Genomic DNA, 21,210 nt, shown 5'->3' on the forward strand with positions numbered 1-21,210 from the left:
AGTTATCTTTACAGAAATTCAGGATTTGTCAGCGACTCAGATGTGGCATCTTGTAAACAAGAATCCTCATTGGATGGGTAAGTCACTTAAGTATTGAGTATAGCACTGACCAGCCGATTATAGAATAGAATAAGGTAATTCCAGCTGTAATTCCAAATCGTCCGTGTTGTTTACATGGATCTGGCGTTGGAGAGGTAGAGGCTTAGCAGTGGAGGTTTGAGTGGCTGTTTTCTGAGCTTAGTCAACAGGCCGGCTCTGCCTGCAGCCTCGCTTTTGCTTCCGCTCCCGGCACCACCTCCTTCGCTTTGCCTCCGATAACAATCCACGGAGACCCCGCTGGTCTCGCTATCTCGTCCGGAATGTTGTGCATGCAATGGAAATCGCTACAAACCGTCATTTTCTACTGGAAACCAATGTCCAGTAAGTCCATACGGTTGTAGTGGATATTGAAGTCCAGTACAGACGAACAACACGCAAAAATACACACAAAAAACATAAACGTGCACAGGTAGGGAGAGCTTGTAGCTGCAGCCGTTGTAGTAGAATTGTATATAGTAGGGTTTTCCAGAAGAAAAGGTAGAAGTAAAAGCAGAAGTAGAAGGCGGAATATGGCATTTGACCGACAAGATGGCGTCTGTCACAATCTGGATCGGCTGTGACGTCACATGCAAGTGCTCCATGGAATCGACCCCTACAGTCTGGGAAAGAAGGATTTGTCATACGATCTCGAAAACTACCCTTCAGTCGAGTTCCCTGACATCTCGAACTATCTGGTGTTGCAGACGTCCTTCTACACCGCAAAACAGATGAAAGCGTGGAAGAGTACGGAGGCTTATGACTTTTTTGTATGCGGCTGGGTAAAGGACCTCGCTATCAAGTCGCTGCCGAATGAATCCTGTATTGTTTTTGCTCGTGTAAGTATGTTTTTTTTTTTTTTTTAAAAGCTTTTTGTTCGCGTCTTTACAACGAAGCGCTGCAAGTTAAAGTGCAAACAAAGAACAGTTGGCTTGATTCTCACTTGTGTTGGCTCTTTCAGGTAAATCATTCACAAAGATCATCAGAAACCCCTTTAAAGACCTGGATCTTAGTTAAACAAGACGGAGAAGTGATCACGGCGCATTGTAACTGTACGGCTGGGGAAGAATTTTGTCGCGACCTTCATGCATATGGACTTTGTAAGGCGTAAACAAAGAAACAGCTGGGGACTTTAGCGCTTCGTGACTAAGAAAGTACCGTAAAATAACGACACATAGCAAGAAAAGTACTTGTAAAACACTAAGGACGTAGCTGAGAGGGAAATACAAACCTTTCACCAAGCATGCTTCGACTCGGCTCCCTTCGATTTCAGTGAGAGGTTCGAAAGCCACCTTTCTCGACGTCTTTTTGTGAAATCCTGCGTTCGTTCACCCTTTTTTATTAGTTCACAGGGAACCATGAAGAAACTTGTATCAGTTTTACGGTTTGATCGATTCGAACAACCTAAAACAATGCAAGCGTAAGGCATTTCTCATGCAAGCAATACACCTTCTCCGTACAAACGCTTTGTCAACGGAGCCACCAGCTAAAGTTTTGAATAACTAATGAGGCGGATGTGACGTCACGTGAAACCCAGCAATAGCTGCATGATTTTATGTATTGCGCTACAGACACCCTGATTGGTTCCTGTGTTCCTAACAAAGTGGACAGTGAGTGTGTGTGTGTATATATATATATATATATATATATATATATATATATATATATATTGTGATATTATAAAATAAATGTTAGGTATTTGGTTTTCTAGTAATTTACTGTTCCTCCTCCTTCTTTATTCGTAGCCGTTCACCTGGATCGTACCTGGTGTCCTGATGGGAGGAGAAAAGAGGAAAGCAGAAAAAGCCAGGCAAGATCACTACACCAGATACGTCTTACCTGGAATATAGAATTGATCTCGGCATTAAACCCGTGTCCTTTTGTTTCAGACTGAGGAAAGGCATAAATGTTTTGATCTCCACTCCAGGACGGCTGGTAGACCACATCAAGAACACTCTGAGTATTGCTTTTAGTGCTGTACGCTGGCTTGTTCTGGATGAAGCAGACAGGTTTGTTTGTGTGTGTGTGAGTTTGTGATGGTGACCGAATCTCATTTCACTTTCGTTTAAAGGCCCGGTCCCACAATAGGGGTGTTCACACGGCAACTTTTACTCCGGTGTAGCACCGGGGCTGCCCCGGTAGAGCGTTCACACGGTACAAAGTTATACCGGTGCAGCCCCTGAAAGCTGCTTAAACCGGTGCAAATCTAACCCTGCTCGGGAGGTGGTTTAAGAAATTTACTCCGGAGTAAATGCTAGTTTGCGGGGCAGCACCGATATAAAATGGGACGTCTGAACGCTACAGGGGTAGACTCGCTACGCGTGAGGAGAGTTGATTACATACGGGCATTGCATAACTTGCATCCTGGTATTTTGCGCCTCCAAAATGGCGAATATCAACAACAACAGAACTGCGTGTCTTCCAGTGTTGCCAGATTGGGCAGTTTTAAGTGCATTTTTGCGGTTTGAACATATTTTGGGATGGAAAACGTCAGCAGTATCTGGCAACACTGGTGTCTTCATCCACGTTGTTTTCCCGGCGCTTGGTGATGCCATGACAACCGGGAAAAGGAAGTACATTTTCACGCATGCGCATATTTAATTTCCGCATTATTACTATCGCAAATGATATTAATAATGATAGGAAATGATAGTAATAAAAGGAAATGATATCAAAACTTTATTACTATCAAAGGAAATTATAGTAATAAAGTTTTTGCTACTATTGCACGGTCGCAGAAACTGCCGTGTGACCGCAAGTAGGGCTGCACCGGTGCTAACACGCTTCTCTCTAGTAAGCAGGGTTGTGATGTGTGAACGCTCCGCAAAATTTACACCGGTGTAAGATATATCGCAACAAAATACATCGGTGCAGCATCGATGCAAATATGTGCCGTGTGAACACCCTAAATAACGATAACTATAAATAAATCGGTCCCCTGCAGTTTATGTGGTCGATGCTCACGCCAGACCGATAACGGTACCGATAGCCCAGGCCTGGGTTTATCCATATCGCTGAGTTTGCTTCTGGAGCGATTTTTCCAGGCCTGGATCTGATCCGATAAAACATCTGACCAATCAGGTAATTGTTTACATGTGACGTCATCTGAGTATGTGCTATTTTTCCCCGGGCATCTTTTTGCATCTTGTTGCATCATGAAGTCATGGAATACGGATTCACGGAAAATAAAAAAAATGTAATACAAAGCATGGATCTTTTATTCACGGATATGTGATTTTCCATGAAATATCAATAATAAATTAGGAAAGTAAACCTATAAATGCAGGTAAGATATTTTAATTATGAACTTCGGCAGTCCAAACATTTAATTGTTTTCAACTTTTTTTTTTTTAAAATCCGTGATGCATCATCCGTATTAAAATCCATAACCACTCCGTATTTTGTATCCTTTTTTATTATATTTCTGTAATCCGTGACCTGTCTGTATTATATTAGTCACCGGAGTGTGTGCATGGGTTGTTTTGAAGTCCGAGCTGTACAGTACGACCTGGAATAATGTGCTACTACTTGGAAAAAACTTCCATGACTGTTCCTAAGTTGCGTGCGTTTATTTCCCTGAGTGTCAGGACCAATCGATATTATAGTCGGGATTATAGTTGTGGTGTTTCTGCTCCAGACTGGAACTAAATTCAGCCAGAGGTACAGTCATAGTTGGAGTTATAGGTATAGTTATAGTTATCGGTGTTGTGGGACCGATAATATCTTCAGGTCTGTCAGTTTCTATGCTCTTTGTGTTTGGTAGGACTCTGGATCTGGGCTTTGAGAAGGACCTGACTGTAATCCTGAACACTCTGAATGCTGCCGGCTCCACTCGACAGACGGTGCTGCTCTCCGCCACACTCACTGAGGGTAAGTCAACCTCTGAGATTTATTTATTTATTTATTTTTTTGGTGGGGGTGGTACCAGCTTAAGACACCAATACCCCTTTTCCACCAAATCAGTTCCAGGGCTGGTTCGGGGCCAGTGCTGGTGCTGGTTCACAACTCGTTCAACTTGCAAGCCAGCTGAGAACCAGTTTGCTTTTCCATAGCTCGGGGTGCTAAGGGAAGCCACGTCATTATGTCACTGTATACATCAGTTATGTTGCTACGTTTGCATAAACCTTGGCGCGAATATCGAAGCAAAAACAACACAGAAGAAGCAGCAGCAGCAACAACAACAACAATAATAATGGATGACTTTGTGTTTGTACAGCTGCTGCTTCTCATCGCTTAAAAATGGCGATCTTTCGCGGTCTTGTTATTGTTGTTGGTCTTAACAACTCCCCCCCGCTGACGTAAGCGGTTCTTTCCTCTGGCCCAGCAGAGAGTTGGTGCTAGCCTGGAACCGGTTTTTCTGGCCCCAGAGCCAGTTCTTTGTCAGTGGAAACAGAAAACCCGGTTCCAAACTAAGCACTGGCCCCGAACCAGCCCTGGACCTGCTTTGGTGGAAAAGGGGCACAATAGGAACGAATGGTACTTGGAGGCGGGTCTAAGACTATTCATTGCTGATTGGTTATGTTACAGGTGATTTTTGAAATCAGATGAATCTGGATTGACTGAGGTGAATTTGGTCGACATTCTTAAAAGGGATTTTTTTTTGGGGGGGGGGGGGGGGGGGGGGCACGACTCATTTAAAAACGGGGCTTAGATTTTTTAGGGCATTCATAAACGATTGAAAACACTTCAGCAACCACTTTCTATTCACCTTTTCCATTATTTCTCACTCAGCCCATCCCCTTTATTAGCTCATAAGGCCGATGAGCTGTTGCCATGGCGTGCCGTCCGTCGTCCATGATTCAGTTAAATCGTATCTCCTCCGTCAGTTCCGTTCTGATTGTTTTGTTTGAAAGAACTCATCACTCCGCACAAAACTTGTTCGTTGTTTTGTCAAATTTTTTTTTTTTGCTAACGAGTTCGTAATTAGGCCAAATTAATGAATTTTCCAGGCCTCTCAGTAGAATTGTATCTCCTCTCTCGTTTCTCATCCGATTTCAGTTCTGATTGGTGTTTTGGGTCGATCTTCCCTTGAGGAACAGAAATTGGTTGGTTTTCCTGTTGTAAAGAATTTGTTTACAACTTTGTTTATTTTCAGTTAAATCGTATCTCCTCCCTCAGCACTGAATGGATTTCAGTTCTGATTGTTTTATCTGAAAGAACTCGACCTTCTGCACAACACTTGGTCGTCGTATTGTCAATTTTTTGCTAACAAAATGCTAATTAGGTCAACTTAACACATTTTCTCCTCACTAGAATTGTATCTCGGGCGGCACGGTGGTGTAGTGGTTAGCGCTGTCGCCTCACAGCAAGAAGGTCCTGGGTTCGAGCCCCGGGGCCGGCGAGGGCCTTTCTGTGCGGAGTTTGCATGTTCTCCCCATGTCCGCGTGGGTTTCCTCCGGGTGCTCCGGTTTCCCCCACAGTCCAAAGACATGCAGGTTAGGTTAACTGGTGACTCTAAATTGACCGTAGGTGTGAATGTGAGTGTGAATGGTTGTCTGTGTCTATGTGTCAGCCCTGTGATGACCTGGCGACTTGTCCAGGGTGTACCCCGCCTTTCGCCCGTAGTCAGCTGGGATAGGCTCCAGCTTGCCTGCGACCCTGTGGAAGGATAAAGCGGCTAGAGATAATGAGAATGAGAATTGTATCTCCTCTCATTTCTCATCCGATTTCAGTTCTGATCGGTGTTTCGGGTCGATCTTCCCTTGAGGAACAGAACTTGGTTGGTTTTCCTGTTGTAAAGAATTTGTTTACAACTTTGTTTATTTTCAGTTAAACCATATCTCCTCCCTCAGTTCTGAATGGATTTCAGTTCTGATTGTTTTATCTGAAAGAACTCGACCTTCTGCACAAAACTTGGTCGTCGTATTGTCAATTGTTTGCTAACGAATTAGTAATGAGGTCAACTTAGCACATTTTCTTCTGACTAGAATTGATCTCCTCTCATTTATTACGTGAATTCAGTTCTGATTGATGTTTTGGGTCGATCTTAACTTGGGGAACAAAGTTTAGTCCTTTGTTGGAAACAGTTTGTCGTGGAGGTTGGTCCTCTCTCAGATTGTCCCATTTCAGTTCTGTTCACCCAGTTCAGTCAGTTTGGTTTTGATGGCAGGCCAGATGAGCTCCTACGTCCTTGATGTTCTGGTTTAGTTTACTTTTTTTTTTCCACTTTGTACTCTCCTTGCTGGGAATCAAACTTGGGACCTTCTGCTTTGAAGTCCACCGCTACACTACGGAGGATTCGGTTCCAACAAAGAAATTAAACATTCCGTTTGATTACCCTAACCCTAACTCCTAATTCACCTCGGTAAATCTAGAATCACCTGCGTGAATCCAGATTCACCTGATTTCAAAAATCACCTGTAACAGATACAGAAAATGTTGGGTGATTTACCAAACAACACACAGACAAAAAATAGCCCCTTATCAACGATCCTCTTCATAAGCCTGTCTAAGCTGTTTAATCCAGTCAGACAAAACAACATGATTTGGATCCAAGCCTGTGTTTCAGATTTAACTTAACAATGAAATGGTGTAGTGTAAAACGTCTTCACTTTTTTTTTTAAAACAGGGCTCTCCCGGTTAACCAGCATTAGCATGAACGACCCCGTGTACATCCATGTCTCGGAAGTCACTGATGAAAAAAGCGTGGACACACCCAAACCCTCGCTCTCATCCCAGACTCCGCCTTCTCAGCAGACTGACAGCTACGCCGTGCCCAACAGGCTGCAGCAGTATATGGTCGTGGTGCCGAGCAAACTGCGCCTGGTCTGCCTTGCAGCATTTATCCTGGCCAGGTGTAAGGTAACTCCTGACACACACACACGCACACTCGGAAATTTATCATTGAAGTAAAACAGGTTGCAGTTCAAATATAAACGAGATGGTGTCTTCTTTGGTTCCAGTTATGTTTTTTTTTTTTTTTAAAGATTTTTTTGGGCTTTTTTCACCTTTATTGGATAGGACAGTGTAGAGACAGGAAATGAGTGGGAGAGAGAGACAGGGAGGGATCGGGAAATGACCTCGGGTCGGAATCGAACCCGGGTCCCTGGATTTATGGTATGGTGCCTTATCCACCTGAGCCACGATGCCCCCCAGTTATGTTTTTTTAAACCTCTGTTTCTTTGTTAGTTTGAACGGGATCAGAAGCTCATCATCTTCGTATCCAGCTGTGAGGCAGTGGAGTTCCTTGTCACGCTCCTCTCCACTGTCCTGTGCGGTAAATCCAGCACTACAAACAAGCACCAGCTGTCGATCAACTTCCTCCGACTCCATGGCAACATGGAACAAGAGGTGAGATGTCTTCTGTGTGGAAACTTTACCCCGAGTGCTGTATATCTTTCACTTTAGGATGTAGAAAGCCTGAGTTAAATCCCCACTCCATGACTAGCCTGACTGATCCCAGCGCAGGTTCGTGACCTGCCTGCGTGTCGCAGTTTGCACTAGAGCTGTGTACACTTGAAGTCAGTCAGGTCGAATGAGCCAGCTGGTGGAGTGGCAGCGACAGTCGGGCGCCCTGCGGCACTGCCACGGGACGTCAACATGAGCCACCTTTGCCCAGGCCTGAGACCTCATTCACCCGTGCTAATGGACATGACCAAGGCTGCTCATATGGTCCGAGTAGGCTGGCGAGCTCAGGGCACAGCCGCTCAAGGCCTCTTTGTCTCCCCCTTCTTAGATATTAACGAGAAGCATTCGGCAGCTTTATGGATGGGTTTGGTAATGTGACAGAACTGGCCATCTTCTCCAATGAAGAAAATGACAGGAGACACACAGCTGTTCCAGCCCAGTTAACAGATTGTGCTCTACTTACAGGGGAGACAGAGAGAGAGAGAGAGAGTGAGACAGAGAGTGAGACAGAGAGTGAGACAGAGAGTGAGACAGAGAGTGAGACAGAGAGAGTGAGGGAGTGAGACTGAGAGAGTGAGGGAGTGAGACTGAGGGAGTGAGTGAGACAGAGAGACAGAGAGTGAGTGAGACAGAGAGACAGAGAGTGAGTGAGACAGAGAGACAGAGAGTGAGTGAGACAGAGAGACAGAGTGAGTGAGTGAGACAGACAGAGAGTGAGTGAGACAGAGAGTGAGTGAGACAGACAGACAGAGAGTGAGTGAGTGAGTGAGTGAGACAGACAGAGAGTGAGTGAGACAGAGAGTGAGTGAGACAGAGTGAGTGAGTGATGAGTGAGTGAGTGAAGGAGACTGAGAGAGAGTGAAGGAGACAGAGAGAGTGAAGGAGACTGAGAGAGAGTGAAGGAGACTGAGAGAGAGTGAGTGAGTGAGTGAGACAGACAGACAGAGAGAGAGAGAGAGAGAGACAGAAGTCATGTCCTTCACCTGGACAGTTAGACTTGGCACTGTGACTTCTCTCTTCTTTTTGGATAGCAGTATCAGGAATCCTCCTTCTCTCATTATACTGACTTCTGCCTCTGGCTTTGATGTAATGAACAGTGACGTGAAATATATCAGGGCCGCTGGTCGAAAGTCACGGAGCGGGATTATGTCATAGCGATATCTATCTGTCCGTCCCGGGAAGGGTGCTCACCTTCTGAAATCAACTCTTCTCACAATTTTTGGAGGAATTTCACAAAACTTGGCAGGATTCTTTGTTATATGTCGGTAATGCGCATATTATAATTTTGTTAAATTGGGTCACGTTTTACCAGCGTTACAGCCCTCGATTAACAAAATTATACTTTGGCAAATTCATGAGTGTGTTTTCCTTCTGACATCAACTCCTCTCACAACTTGTGGAGGAATTTCACCAAACTTGGTAAAAGGCTTTGTTATATGACAGTTATACGCATGTTGAAATTTCGTTTAATTTGGGCAAATTTGACCAGAGTTACGGCCTTGATCATTAACAAACTTGTACTTTTGGCAGTTTCATCAAGGTGTGCTTGCTTTCTGAAATAAACTTCCCTCACAATTTTTATCCCCCGCTGGCTGAAAGACCCGAAGGGGGATTATGTCGTGGCCATGTCCGTCCGCCCCGGGAAGGGTACTCACTTTCTGAAATCAGCTTCTCTCACAATTTTTGGAGGAATTTCACGAAACTTGACAGGATTCTCTATGTCGGTAATACGCGTATTGCAGTTTTGTTCAATTCAGTCGCATTTTACCAGAGTTATGGCCGAGTTGCCAGCGGGGGATATTGTGCTCAGAGAGCTCTTGTTTGTGGAATGTGATTCTGATTGTTGTGTTTGGTAGATCTAATCGGTCTGCGTGAAAGTTACTCCCTGGTTTTGTGATTTCTCATTAACTAATCTCTCAGATCTCTCAGGTGGTGTTTACATTAGACCGTATCCGTCTCGTTTTCGTCGCGGATGCACTGTCTGTGCACATTAAAACGCCGGGAAACGACTCCACAGGCGGAACAACTTGAATCCGCCAGGGCCCACGTATTCAACCCAGTTCGTATCTGATCCGGTGCTGTGTAAACATTGAGGAACGAGGAAACGCAGTGCTGAGCTCTAGCTGACGTCGTCATTGGACAACGTCACTGTGACATCCACCTTCCTGATTCGCTGGCGTTGGGATCACACACACAGCGGCTCAGTCCCGAATCACTGCTCGTGCGCTTCACTCGCGCGCTCTGTGAGCTGCGCAGGGCCGGAGTGCGCACCCTCCAGAGGGCACTCGCTGTTCAGGGTGGAGTGATTTGGAGCGCAGGAGGAAGCGCTGAGCCGCACTGAGGTTTATTTACACATTTCAACCTCCTTCAGGCGCTTAAACTCAGTGAGAACATGAACATCACAGCCAGGTGTGTTTATCTGCTGGAGAAGGTGTTCGCTTGCCATCCTTCCACTTGCAAGTGGTGAGTGGCTTGCGCATGCCCGATATGCACTGGGATCATGTGACGTGCCGTCTAATTAGTCATGTGATTAGCGTATCCGTGTATTGGCGTTGCTGTGTGCACACGAATCGTGTATTGGCGTTGCTGTGTGCACGCGAATCGTTTTAAAAACGTTAATCTGATGATCTGCTGATACGGTCTAATGTAAACACCACCTCAGTCACTAATGCCCCTTTTCCACCAAAGCAGTTCCAGGGCTGGTTCAGGGCCAGTGCTTAGTTTGGAACCGGGTTTTCTGTTTCCACTGACAAAGAACTGGCTCTGGGGCCAGAAAAACCGGTTCCAGGCTAGCACCAACTCTCTGCTGGGTCAGAGGAAAGAACCGCTTACGTCAGCAGGGGGGCGGGGTTGTTAAGACCAATAACAATAACAAGACCGCGAAAGATCGTCATTTTTAAGCGACGAGAAGCAGCAGCTGTACAAACGCGAAGTCGTCCATTATTGTTGTTGTTGCTGCTGCTTCTTCCGTGTTGTTTTTGCTTCGATATTCGCGCCAAGGTTTATGCAAACGTAGCGACGTAACTGACGTATACAGCGACGTAACTGACGTATACAGCGACGTAATGACGTGTCTTCTCTTAGCACCGCGAGCAATGGAAAAGCAAGCTGGTTCTCAGCTGGCTCGCAAGTTGAACGAGTTGTGAACCAGCACCAGCACCGGCCCCGAACCAGCCCTGGAACTGATTTGGTGGAAAAGGGGTATAATTAGGCCAGTTAACGAACTTTGAGGGAAATCGCTCCTCCTCCCTGAATTTTCAGTGGACTTTGATTCTGATTGTTCTGTTTTGAAGATCTGATTGTTCTCATGAAGAGCAACTTAGCTAATTCTAAACGAGTCTGGTTTCTCATGGTACGACCGTGTGAGCTGCTGCGTCACTGACACTCTGGTTTCCATTTTAGCGATGCATTATTTCTCTCCTGAATATTGTTTTTTACTCTGAAGAATAAATTGCTTTTATTTTTAAAAATAAAATGTTTTAATTCAATTCTGATTGTTCATTGCATGTACAGTATCGTGTACTGTTTTTTTCCATGCTGTTTTCCTGTTAACTCATTATCAGTGCAGGAAAAACATGAAGTGATGTGACTGTCTGTCTGGAACTAGACGTAAGAAATTTGTAAGATGACCTCATGTGTTGCTTTGTGAACAGGAGCGGACCGAGGTGTTTCAGGAGTTCTCCCAGAGTAAGACTGGTGTCCTGCTGTGTACGGTGAGTCTTCCTGTAAATCATCCCTTACCCAGAGTACATGGGTTCAGAGAGATTCATGTTTGATTTGGTTTTATTTAGCTTTCTGTTTTATGTTGAAGAAGTGTACGGTTTGTCATTTTAAAGGAGAACTGAAGACAAATTTTTTATCATCAAAATTCTATTTCTCATTTTATTAAATATCGGAATGCATTTTTGATCGCTATTTTGTCGCTGCTATAGCAAGTTATGAGTGTTTGAAATACGCTCTGTAATATATCAGTCCATATGTCAAAGCGATGGCCGTAAACGAGATTCGTTGAGACCTGTGCGAGACATCGTAGGACGGAAGTAAAACGTAAAGCGGAAATCAAAGTGACCGACATCTGCCGACGTTGTCAAAAGACGCGCGCGCCCTCTTTCGAATGCTGACGTAATCAAGCCGGAAGTTTTGTTTGTTCTGATAGCAATCAGGAAAGTTTGAAAAAAGTAGGCAGTAATCGTCATTTAAACTCGTTTTTGTGCAATATTTCGTTTGGAAAACAGTTTTCAAAATGGCGGCACTGACACCTGGCTGACACTTGACGTTTCAAAGTCTCGCACAAGTCTCGTGAAGATCGCGCGGATAAGCGACGCCTGCCGTGGACCAAACGAACTAAATTCAACACGGCTAAAAACCGAATAGGCCGATAAGTATAATATTTAACTGCAATTAGTTGCCAATACGAGTCACGATATAAGGTTACTAAAACCGAAAACGTAATTGAATAACACGTTAATTAAGAAATAAAGCAAGTTTAAAAATGACTTCAGTTCCACTTTAAAGTAAAGAGTGCTTGGGAAAGAAAGGGGCAAAGGCAGAGCTCAGTTCCAGGAAACAATTAACAGAAGGCTTTGATTCAAAATGAATTTCTGAATTTCCAGATTGATAGTGTTGCAGATGTCGGAGGGGTTTTTGAAATTATATGATCATTACATAATTATAAAATTTGAAATTGTACTTAAAGCTGCTGCCGGTCGTCTTTGCCAGACGAAGCCTTCGTACTCCACAGTGCTGTCTGTCTGTATATATCTATTCCTCTTTTTTTTTCCTGTTTTTTTTTTTTTTTTTAAACTTCGCTCCCCTCTGGCACAGCTGTTGGCAGTAGGGCCATAAGGGGAAGCCCTGAGGGAGCGAGTGCTCCGTTAGCCCTGGCTTTGAGTGTGGATTGTCTCTCCAGTCTACAGCTGCTCTGCTCTCTCTCTCTCTCTCTCTCTCTCTCTGTCTCTCTCTCCCCCGCTGCAGTAGTCGTAGCGTTCCCTTCTCTCTGCATGTGAAAGGTCTCACAGACAGCGCTGGCTACACCGCTCACTAAACCACACACCACCTCTGCTATCCACCAGTCTCACGACTGTCCAACGCTGTTAACCTCAGTGTCTGCTCACAGGAACATCCTCTCTGGATCCGTGCTTGCATTCGGTCTCTAGCCATCACACACATCCATACATATATTATATTAGTGTGTGAGATTTTCCACAGACAGGAATTTCAGAAAACCTGTTTATTCCAAACTTTTAGAACTGGGAGTGGATGAAGGTGGAGTATTCCAGCAGTAAATATTAATATGAAGTGTGTTTTATAGATGCGGCAACATTTTCTAGGAGAGTAATTTATAATTCTGTGTTACCAATATAGTGAGTGTAACTCAAATCATAAATCAGTTAATAACGATGGATTTTGTGACACTAATGTGGGAAAAACTTTCTGTAAAGTTGACAGATGTGTGGAAGTGTGTTTAAGAGGTTCAGTAAGGCTTACCAGCTGATTTTCTTATCAAACTGCATCACATCAAATATTTACATAAATATATATAAAAGTCAGTGCGCGTGTGTGTGTGTATATGTATGTATGTATGTATGTATGTATATATATATATATATATATATATATATATATATATATATATATATAAAAATAACAGTTTACTTCGATGGCATATTAGGATCATTGTAGGTTAAAAAATAAAAAACCCTGAGCTGGGGGAGGGGGATCGTCTTAACTAAAAACACTTACCCCCCCCCCCCCCCCCCACAATTTTTTTTCTTAGAAAATTGTGATTTTAATTTCAGAGAATTTTTTTTTTCTTGTAATTTATTTTTATTTTAATCTCAGACTTTGATTTTTTTTCCTCCCTCATAAATTTGTGACTTTGAAATTCTCTGAGATTATGAAGTCACAAATTTACGAGGAAAAAAAAAATCAAAGTTTGAGATTAAAATAAAAAAATTGCAAGGAAACACCCCCCCCACCCCCCCACCCCCGAAATTCTGAGGTTATAGTTTTTTCTTATAATTTATTTTTTATTTTAGTCTCAGAATTTGAGTTTTTTTTTCCTCAGATTTGTGACTATAATTTCAGAGAATTTCTGCATTTTTTTTTCTTGTAATTTTTTTTTTATCTCAGAATTTCTGAGTTCTTTTTTTCTCATAAATTTGTGACTTTATAATTTCAGACATTTTCTGATGGTTTTTTTCTTGTAATTTATTTTTATTTTAATCTCAGAATTTCTAAATTCTTTTTTTCTTGTAAATTTTTGACTTTTTATAATTTCAGATAATTTTCTGATTTTTTTGTAATTTATTTTTATTTTAATCTCAATTTCTAAGTTCTTTTTTCTCATAAATTTGTGACTATAATTTCAGAGAATTTCTGAGGTTTTTTTTCTTTCTTGTAATTTATTTTCATTTTAATCTCAGAATTTGAGGGTTTTTTTTTTTTTTTTTTTACCCTCCTAGATTTTCTCATTTTAATCTCAGAAATTCTGAGGTTTTTTTCTCAGAAGATTCCCCTCTCGCTCAGCTCCATATTTCTTTTACCTACAATGGCCCTAGCTTGCTGTCATAGTTTACTGCTCTATGCTTTATTTTATTTTATTTATTTATTTATTGGAGAGCCGTTTAACTTCATCATTTTAAAGAATCTTTGCTTTATGGCATTTTTTTGCATGTTACACTTCTACACAGTCCTGTATGTTTTACGTTTTCTCCTCAGTTCAGGGAAAAAGGTTGAAATTGTTATCTACAGTAATCATACATACATCCCATACATGCTGTAGATTGAAATTTTGCTGGAGCGTTTATTTGAACTTTGGGCAAGTTTTGAAAAAGAATTTCTTTTGTAAACGCTGACATTTGCTCAGTGCAGCTCAGCACGAGACGTCAGATTACACAGTCCACTAATTCCTCAGTAATTAAAACGAATCAAACAGGATTTGGACCGTTAAGCATCAGCACTACAAGATATTCAGGAAATTTAAAGGATACGGGATATTATTTTCTCTGGGATGTAAATGTGACTGGACAGAGGAGTAGTCGTCTCCTGTTTGGCAGCAGCTCCAGGCCAGTCACTGTGTAGCATTATTCCTGGATTAAATGAGTCGTTTTAATGGCTCTGACAGACTTTCCTGGCCCTGCACCGGCCTCCATCTGCACTCTGCCCAACTCTGGCTTATCCCAGCTGGGCCACAGGACCACGAAAGGGAGGAGTGGAGGCCCAGAGCTCAGTACTAGGCTCTCGGTCTTCTATCAGTTATTAATAAAGAGCTTATCTTGGCTGGGCACCGCAAATCTGTAAAGGATAATGGGGAGAAATCAAGAGTAAACAGTCTTTGTTTCGACACCAGGCTGTTTACTTTGCTCAGCTATGCTTAATGTTGGCTGTTTGAAGCGGGTCACGTTATGCCGGCTTGTTCTGCCAACTTATTATTTGAATCCCCTTTTTTTTTTTTTTTTAAAAGGATGTGGCAGCACGTGGGTTGGATCTTCCTCAAGTCACATGGATCGTACAGGTATAATCTGCTTCCTTCCTGCCTTTTTTATATTATAGCCTATACTGTTAATAAATATAGGTGCAAACAGTGTGTAGTATAATCTAACAGTGATATTATTATTATTATTATTATTGTGTAAATTCTTCCTTATTGAGGTGTGCTAAGGAGACGTAAGTTATTGTCTGACATTTTGTATTGCAGTTTAACCCTCCCACTTCTGCAGCGGAGTACGTGCATCGTGTCGGCCGTACGGCTCGCATCGGGGCTCAGGGCAACGGACTTCTCTTTCTCACCCCCTCAGAGACCACCTACATGGATGTCTTGGCCAATCACAATATCAGGTCTGTGATATAGCGAAACTCCTCCGTTGTACAGGTTCAGATCAGGGTTGCTTTTATGAATGATCAGATGTGAAGCAAAGGTGGTCCGTTTTCTTGGTTTTATTTAAGCATCAATGTTTTAACCCGGAAATTTTGAAATTACGGGGTTATGAAATGTCATCATTCTACATTAAAGGGGAACTGAAAGCAAATTTTTTTTATTCACAAAATTCTATTTATCTCATTTTATTAAATATCGGAATCCATTTTTGATTGCTATTTTGTCGCTGCTATAGCAAGTTCTGAGTGTTTGAAATATGCTCTGTAATATCTCATCTCATTATCTGTAGCCGCTTTATCCTTCTACAGGGTCGCAGGCAAGCTGGAGCCTATCCCAGCTGACTACGGGCGAAAGGCGGGGTACACCCTGGACAAGTCGCCAGGTCATCACAGGGCTGACACATAGACACAGACAACCATTCACACTCACATTCACACCTACGGTCAATTTAGAGTCACCAGTTAACCTAACCTGCATGTCTTTGGACTGTGGGGGAAACCGGAGCACCCGGAGGAAACCCACGCGGACACGGGGAGAACATGCAAACTCCGCACAGAAAGGCCTTCGCCGGCCACGGGGCTCGAACCCGGACCTTCTTGCTGTGAGGCGACAGCGCTAACCACTACACCACCGTGCCGCCCGCTCTGTAATATATCAGTCCATATGTCAAAGCAACGGCCGTAAACGAGATTCATTGAGACCTGTGCGAGACGTCGTAGGACGGAAGTAAAACGTACAGCGGAAATCAAAGTGACTGACATCTGCCGATGTTGTCAAAAGACGCACACGCTCTCTTTCGAACGCTGACATAATCAAGCCGGAAGTTTTCCCTGTGTCCGAAATCGCTCCCTACTCAGCACTATATAGTGGGGACGCCATTTTGTAGTGCTGTCCGAAACCTTAGTGAGGATTATGTGAGAAATGCGCTCAGTATAATAATGCATTTATCACAAAAATTCATGCACATATTTATTATTTTGAAAACCCACCAGCCGCCTGATCTGGCACGTTTTAATTGTGCGACAGTAATGATGTAAATACCTGCGTGACGGACTCGTCCTTATCCTGTCGTCTTTCCAGCTCTTCTCTACTCCACGTTGGTTTGAAGTCGTATGGAATAATCTCCATCACTGATGAAGCTGGCAAATCTCGAAATTAATCTAAATTGGAATGATATGGCGATCTGGCCGCTGTGTAAACAGTTTTCAAAATGGCGGCGCTGATACTTCACGTTTGAAGTCTCGCACGAGTCTTGTGAAGCTCGCGCGGATAAGCGACGCCTGCTGCGGACCAAACGAACTACATTCAACTTGGCTAAAAACCAAAAAGGCCGATAAGTATAATATAATATGCCAATACGAGTCACGATATGAGGTTAATAAAACCAAAAATGTAATTGAATAACACGTTAATTCAGAAATAAAGCAAGTTTAAAAATGACTTCAGTTCCCCTTTAATGATAAAGATGTTCTAGATGGAAAAAAAAAGTGGACTTTAGCTTAAACATGTTAAAGTTGTAACATCAGTCCGTTGGGCCATTTCCCCGGGCGCGGCCGTACTGGATTAGCCAGATATATGGATGTATTAGGAGATGGAAACGAGCGTGACAGTGCGTGACGTAGGATTCCGCACGACAGCATACCGTATCACGCATCAAACGGATGGAATATAATCCGGCAAATATTTTTTTTAAATAAACAGGCAGTAAACTAGCCACTACGTTATTTTAATTCCTATTCTAATGCTGTACTGGCATCATTTTTGTGCAGAAATGCAAACAAATTGACCGAAACCATAATACGCTAGACCGTAATATTATACTATAGTTTCGCTGTCACAACAGAAGGACGCTCTGGACCGCATGCACTCTGAACTGACTCACGTTTGTGCACCATGATTGACACACACCTGCACGGGATTAAGGCGCAGTCAGCGCGCCTATATAAGGACTCCTAAATAATGAAGACTTACTTTGCGAAGTATTGTGTTATGATGTTACCAAGCTGTATTTCCTGGTTTCTGATTCCTGTTCGTCGTTTTTGACCCTGCTTCTGTCTACAATATTCTGTTTGTGCCTCCTGGCTTGACCTTTTGCCCATTTTACCGTTCACGATATTCGCCTGCCGATTTGGAGCGTTTGCCTGTTTGCACTTTTCTTTATAATAAAGATCTTCTGCACTTGCATCCGTCTCCAACCGTCCCTGACAGGATACTTCGCCCCGCTGACACCTCCGCTGTGCTCGCGGAAAATGACATCACGCACGATGGAGTTATGGCGCCCTCCATGACAAAAAATAGTCCCGTCTGTTTTCATCACTTTCGTGGTTATATCGTTAAGAATAAATTCTACATGCGTTTTTTTTTAAATAAACGACAGATGTAAAGACCAACTTTTAACTCAATTTGTTTATTTGCGAGATATTTTCTTTTCTTTAAAGTAGCAGTTTGCTCGATGGAGCGCTTTATGATCTCAATTCTGCCAGCCAATGGAGAGCCAGCATGCAGTTTCATTCTCTGAAGAAAAAAAAAATCATAAAACTGTGAGAGATTGAAAAAGCAGTGTAATAATGGTTTCATCTGATTTTCCGATTCTCTGTCTTGCAGTCTCAGTGAGATGAAAATGGAAGACATCTTGTCAACTCTGATGAAGGACGAGCGCTTCAGAGGCAGGGGACATTGGGACAAAAAGGTCATTTTAACCTTGATGAACTTTTCCTCGAAAAAATTTGCTTTAAAATCCTTTGTATAGATCTCTGGACATGTAGACAGACCTGCACTTGTAATGTGTTAACGTGGCACCTTTTGAGAAAGACGTCCTCTCTTTCTCTCCTTGTCCTCCTTCCTCCCTCCATCTCTCCGATCTGTAACACGACAGTGAGGAGGGACCACGGCCAGCTCTCAGGCACTCTTAATCCCGATTTAATTTCCCCCTTCCCTCTCTAAACCAATCTGCTTTCTCCACTAATACCCCCTGTGGGCACTTTTCATCTGGGAGGCCAAAGGTCAGGGGACGGCAGGGGGCTCAGAGAATACAGTGTGTTTAACCGATGTCCTCCTTTTACACGAACGTCTCCGAGGTGAACAGCTGTTTAGACGAATGTGTTACGCAGGGTTGGGCTTAATATGTTCTGGTGGCTTATATTATATTTACATACCGTATACGGAAAGACGATGCACGTTTTTTGAGTCGAAAAGGTGCTCGTTTCATATTAAGATGAGCTCATTAATATGCATTAACATTATGACGTCATATTATTTTTCTTTTTGTTCGCTTATTTCTGGTGCAAAACCTGAAACCGAGTTGTTTCATTTTCAGCTTTTTCTTTTTTTTTTTTTGTATTTTCCAAGCCAAATAACGTGTGTGTTGCTGTCTTTAGAAATCAGCCGGTGCCCGTGAGCAAGACATGCGCGAGAGAGCGACGGTTTTACAGACAGAGTTTGAGAATTATGTCCATGGCAGTGTGGAGTCGGTGCAGGCAGCGAAGAAAGGTGAGTCTAGACTGATATTCTGATATCGCACGTATTTACAGCACTGGTGAGATTACACGTTATTGGCTCGGCTGGAAGTAGCGAAAACGCTCTTGAGGTTTTTCTCTGTAAATGCATTTCCATCATTTTATAAACAGCAGATCTAAGATCATAAAATGATATTTGGGGACTTTTAAAAATCAACAACAAAGACCGGAATGCACAAACCTTGTTTGAACTGTATTTGAATTTCTGAATTTATTTTAGACAATAGAGGCATCTAGAATTAAAAGTAAATAAATAAATAAACAAACATGATATGCATTTAAGAATTTGTTCTTTTGTTTGTTCATTCATTCCTCTCGAGCTTTAATATCTTTTTGGCTCCATCCTCAGCTCTGACTTAATAATAATAATAATTATTATTATTATTATTATTATTATTATTATTTATACCGCACAAATTCAACTATGCAGTTTTCCAAAGCGCCTAACAACTAAAAACAACTTACTAAATATAACTAATAATATTGTATAAAGGGAAATATACCTACATTTAAAAAACATATACAGTATATATCCACATTCACTGGATATGAGCAATCGTGCGCTCTGATTGGCTACTCTACTTGTATAAATTGAACTTATTATTATTACTACTACTAGGATATCAGCTCATATACCATGAGTAGAGAAAAACAAAATGGCTGAGTACAAAAACAAAATGACGCTCTTACCATCAAATAAAAGTATTTGATGGTAAGAGCGTATCTTTTTTTTTTTATTTTTCAAGAATGATTATTATCGCATTGTTCACAAATTGCTCCTGTCATTTCGCCGGTTTGTTTCCATTGTAAGCGGAAATTATTTTGTCGGACGTTTTGTATAAAGTTTTTATTTATCGAATTTGTTAAAAATAAAAGTGCTCTGTTTCTCAAAATCCAGTGAATGTGGATAGAATAAAACAGTTATTCCACTCAATCTCGGTGTACACGGCTTATGGTCGCCTATTAGCTCATGTACGACTCAGTTTCATGGAATAACTGTTAAATATTTAACTATGAGTTCATGATCCAGATGCCTGCTGGGAAAGAAAGGCCTGTTTGTAGCTTACTCTTGAAAACGTTAATATCAGTGGTGCCTCTGAGGTCATATGGCAAAGAATTCCATCGACTTGTTCACCTTCCACCTTTCCTACAGCCCTGCAGTCGTTCGTGAGGGCGTATACGGCGTACCCCTCTGCTCTGAAACACATCTTCCACATCCGTCACCTCCACCTGGGCCACGCTGCCAAGAGCTTCGGCCTGCGAGACGCACCACAGGGCCTGTCGTCCGCCATCAGCGACTCCACGGATAACGGGAAGGGCAAGAAAAAAGTGAAAGGGAAGGATAAAAAGAGGTATGTCTATAGATTTAACGTACGAGTTTATATCCCTTACTGAATATATATCATGCCCTTTTTTTTATTATATTTATTTTTTTAAGCACCAAGCAGCACCCTTTTAATCCAAACCCACGGTATCATTTTTCTCAGGATAAATTTGACTTCAAGGGAAAAAAAAGGCTTGATTTATTTATTTGTTTATTTATTTTAAAGATCTATTTTGAGATTTCAAATTCCTGGAAGGAGTTTGAGTTTTAATGTGTATTTGTATTTATTATATTTTTTATATATATATATATATATATATATATATATATATATATATATATATATATATATATATGGGGCGGCACGGTGGTGTAGTGGTTAGCGCTGTCGCCTCACAGCAAGAAGGTCCTGGGTTCGAGCCCCAGGGCCGGCGAGGGCCTTTCTGTGTGGAGTTTGCATGTTCTCCCCGTGTCCGCGTGGGTTTCCTCCGGGTGCTCCGGTTTCCCCCACAGTCCAAAGACATGCAGGTTAGGTTAACTGGTGACTCTAAATTGAGCGTAGGTGTGAGTGTGAATGGTTGTCTGTGTCTATGTGTCAGCCCTGTGATGACCTGGCGACTTGTCCAGGGTGTACCCCGCCTTTCGCCCGTAGTCAGCTGGGATAGGCTCCAGCTTGCCTGCGACCCTGTAGAACAGGATAAAGCGGCTAGAGATAATGAGATGAGATATTTAATATATGAAATATGAATTTTATATTTAATAGATTTCAGTTAGGGTTGTCGAAGTTAACGCGATAACGCTTTAATGCAAATTCCTTTTCACGACACTCTTTTTTTTTTTTTTTGACGTGATTAATGTATGCACGTTCTGTGCCCCTCCCCCATAGTTTGGGAAATCAGGAAGTGACATAGCGCAAGCGAGTGAGTGATGTAGCGAGTAGCTGGTCGGCGTAAGTCGTGATAAAGTGCACTTATGTACAGAATCAACTTATATTGTTGCGTTCTGACTGTTTACATAAAATGTGTGTATTTTTATATCCTTTTGATGGTTCAGAGGGCGAAAAGAAGACG

The 21,210-nt window shown here is 42.4% G+C and overlaps 1 protein-coding gene across 1 annotated transcript in view; it reads left to right on the forward strand.

Moving 5' to 3' along the window:
• ddx31 (DEAD (Asp-Glu-Ala-Asp) box polypeptide 31) overlaps nucleotides 1-21,210 on the forward strand; it is a 49,164-nt gene that overhangs the window by 14,907 nt on the left and 13,047 nt on the right. The window contains exons 10-20 of the mRNA XM_060906730.1: nucleotides 1,821-1,885; nucleotides 1,965-2,084; nucleotides 3,839-3,945; nucleotides 6,644-6,876; nucleotides 7,204-7,365; nucleotides 11,076-11,135; nucleotides 14,888-14,938; nucleotides 15,122-15,261; nucleotides 17,906-17,990; nucleotides 18,679-18,790; nucleotides 19,970-20,168. Coding sequence (XP_060762713.1) covers nucleotides 1,821-1,885; nucleotides 1,965-2,084; nucleotides 3,839-3,945; nucleotides 6,644-6,876; nucleotides 7,204-7,365; nucleotides 11,076-11,135; nucleotides 14,888-14,938; nucleotides 15,122-15,261; nucleotides 17,906-17,990; nucleotides 18,679-18,790; nucleotides 19,970-20,168 — 1,334 coding nt within the window. The remainder of the gene's footprint in view (nucleotides 1-1,820; nucleotides 1,886-1,964; nucleotides 2,085-3,838; nucleotides 3,946-6,643; nucleotides 6,877-7,203; nucleotides 7,366-11,075; nucleotides 11,136-14,887; nucleotides 14,939-15,121; nucleotides 15,262-17,905; nucleotides 17,991-18,678; nucleotides 18,791-19,969; nucleotides 20,169-21,210) is intronic.

Source organism: Neoarius graeffei, chromosome 24 (genome assembly GCF_027579695.1).
Source record: "Neoarius graeffei isolate fNeoGra1 chromosome 24, fNeoGra1.pri, whole genome shotgun sequence".
Lineage (NCBI taxonomy): Eukaryota > Metazoa > Chordata > Actinopteri > Siluriformes > Ariidae > Neoarius > Neoarius graeffei.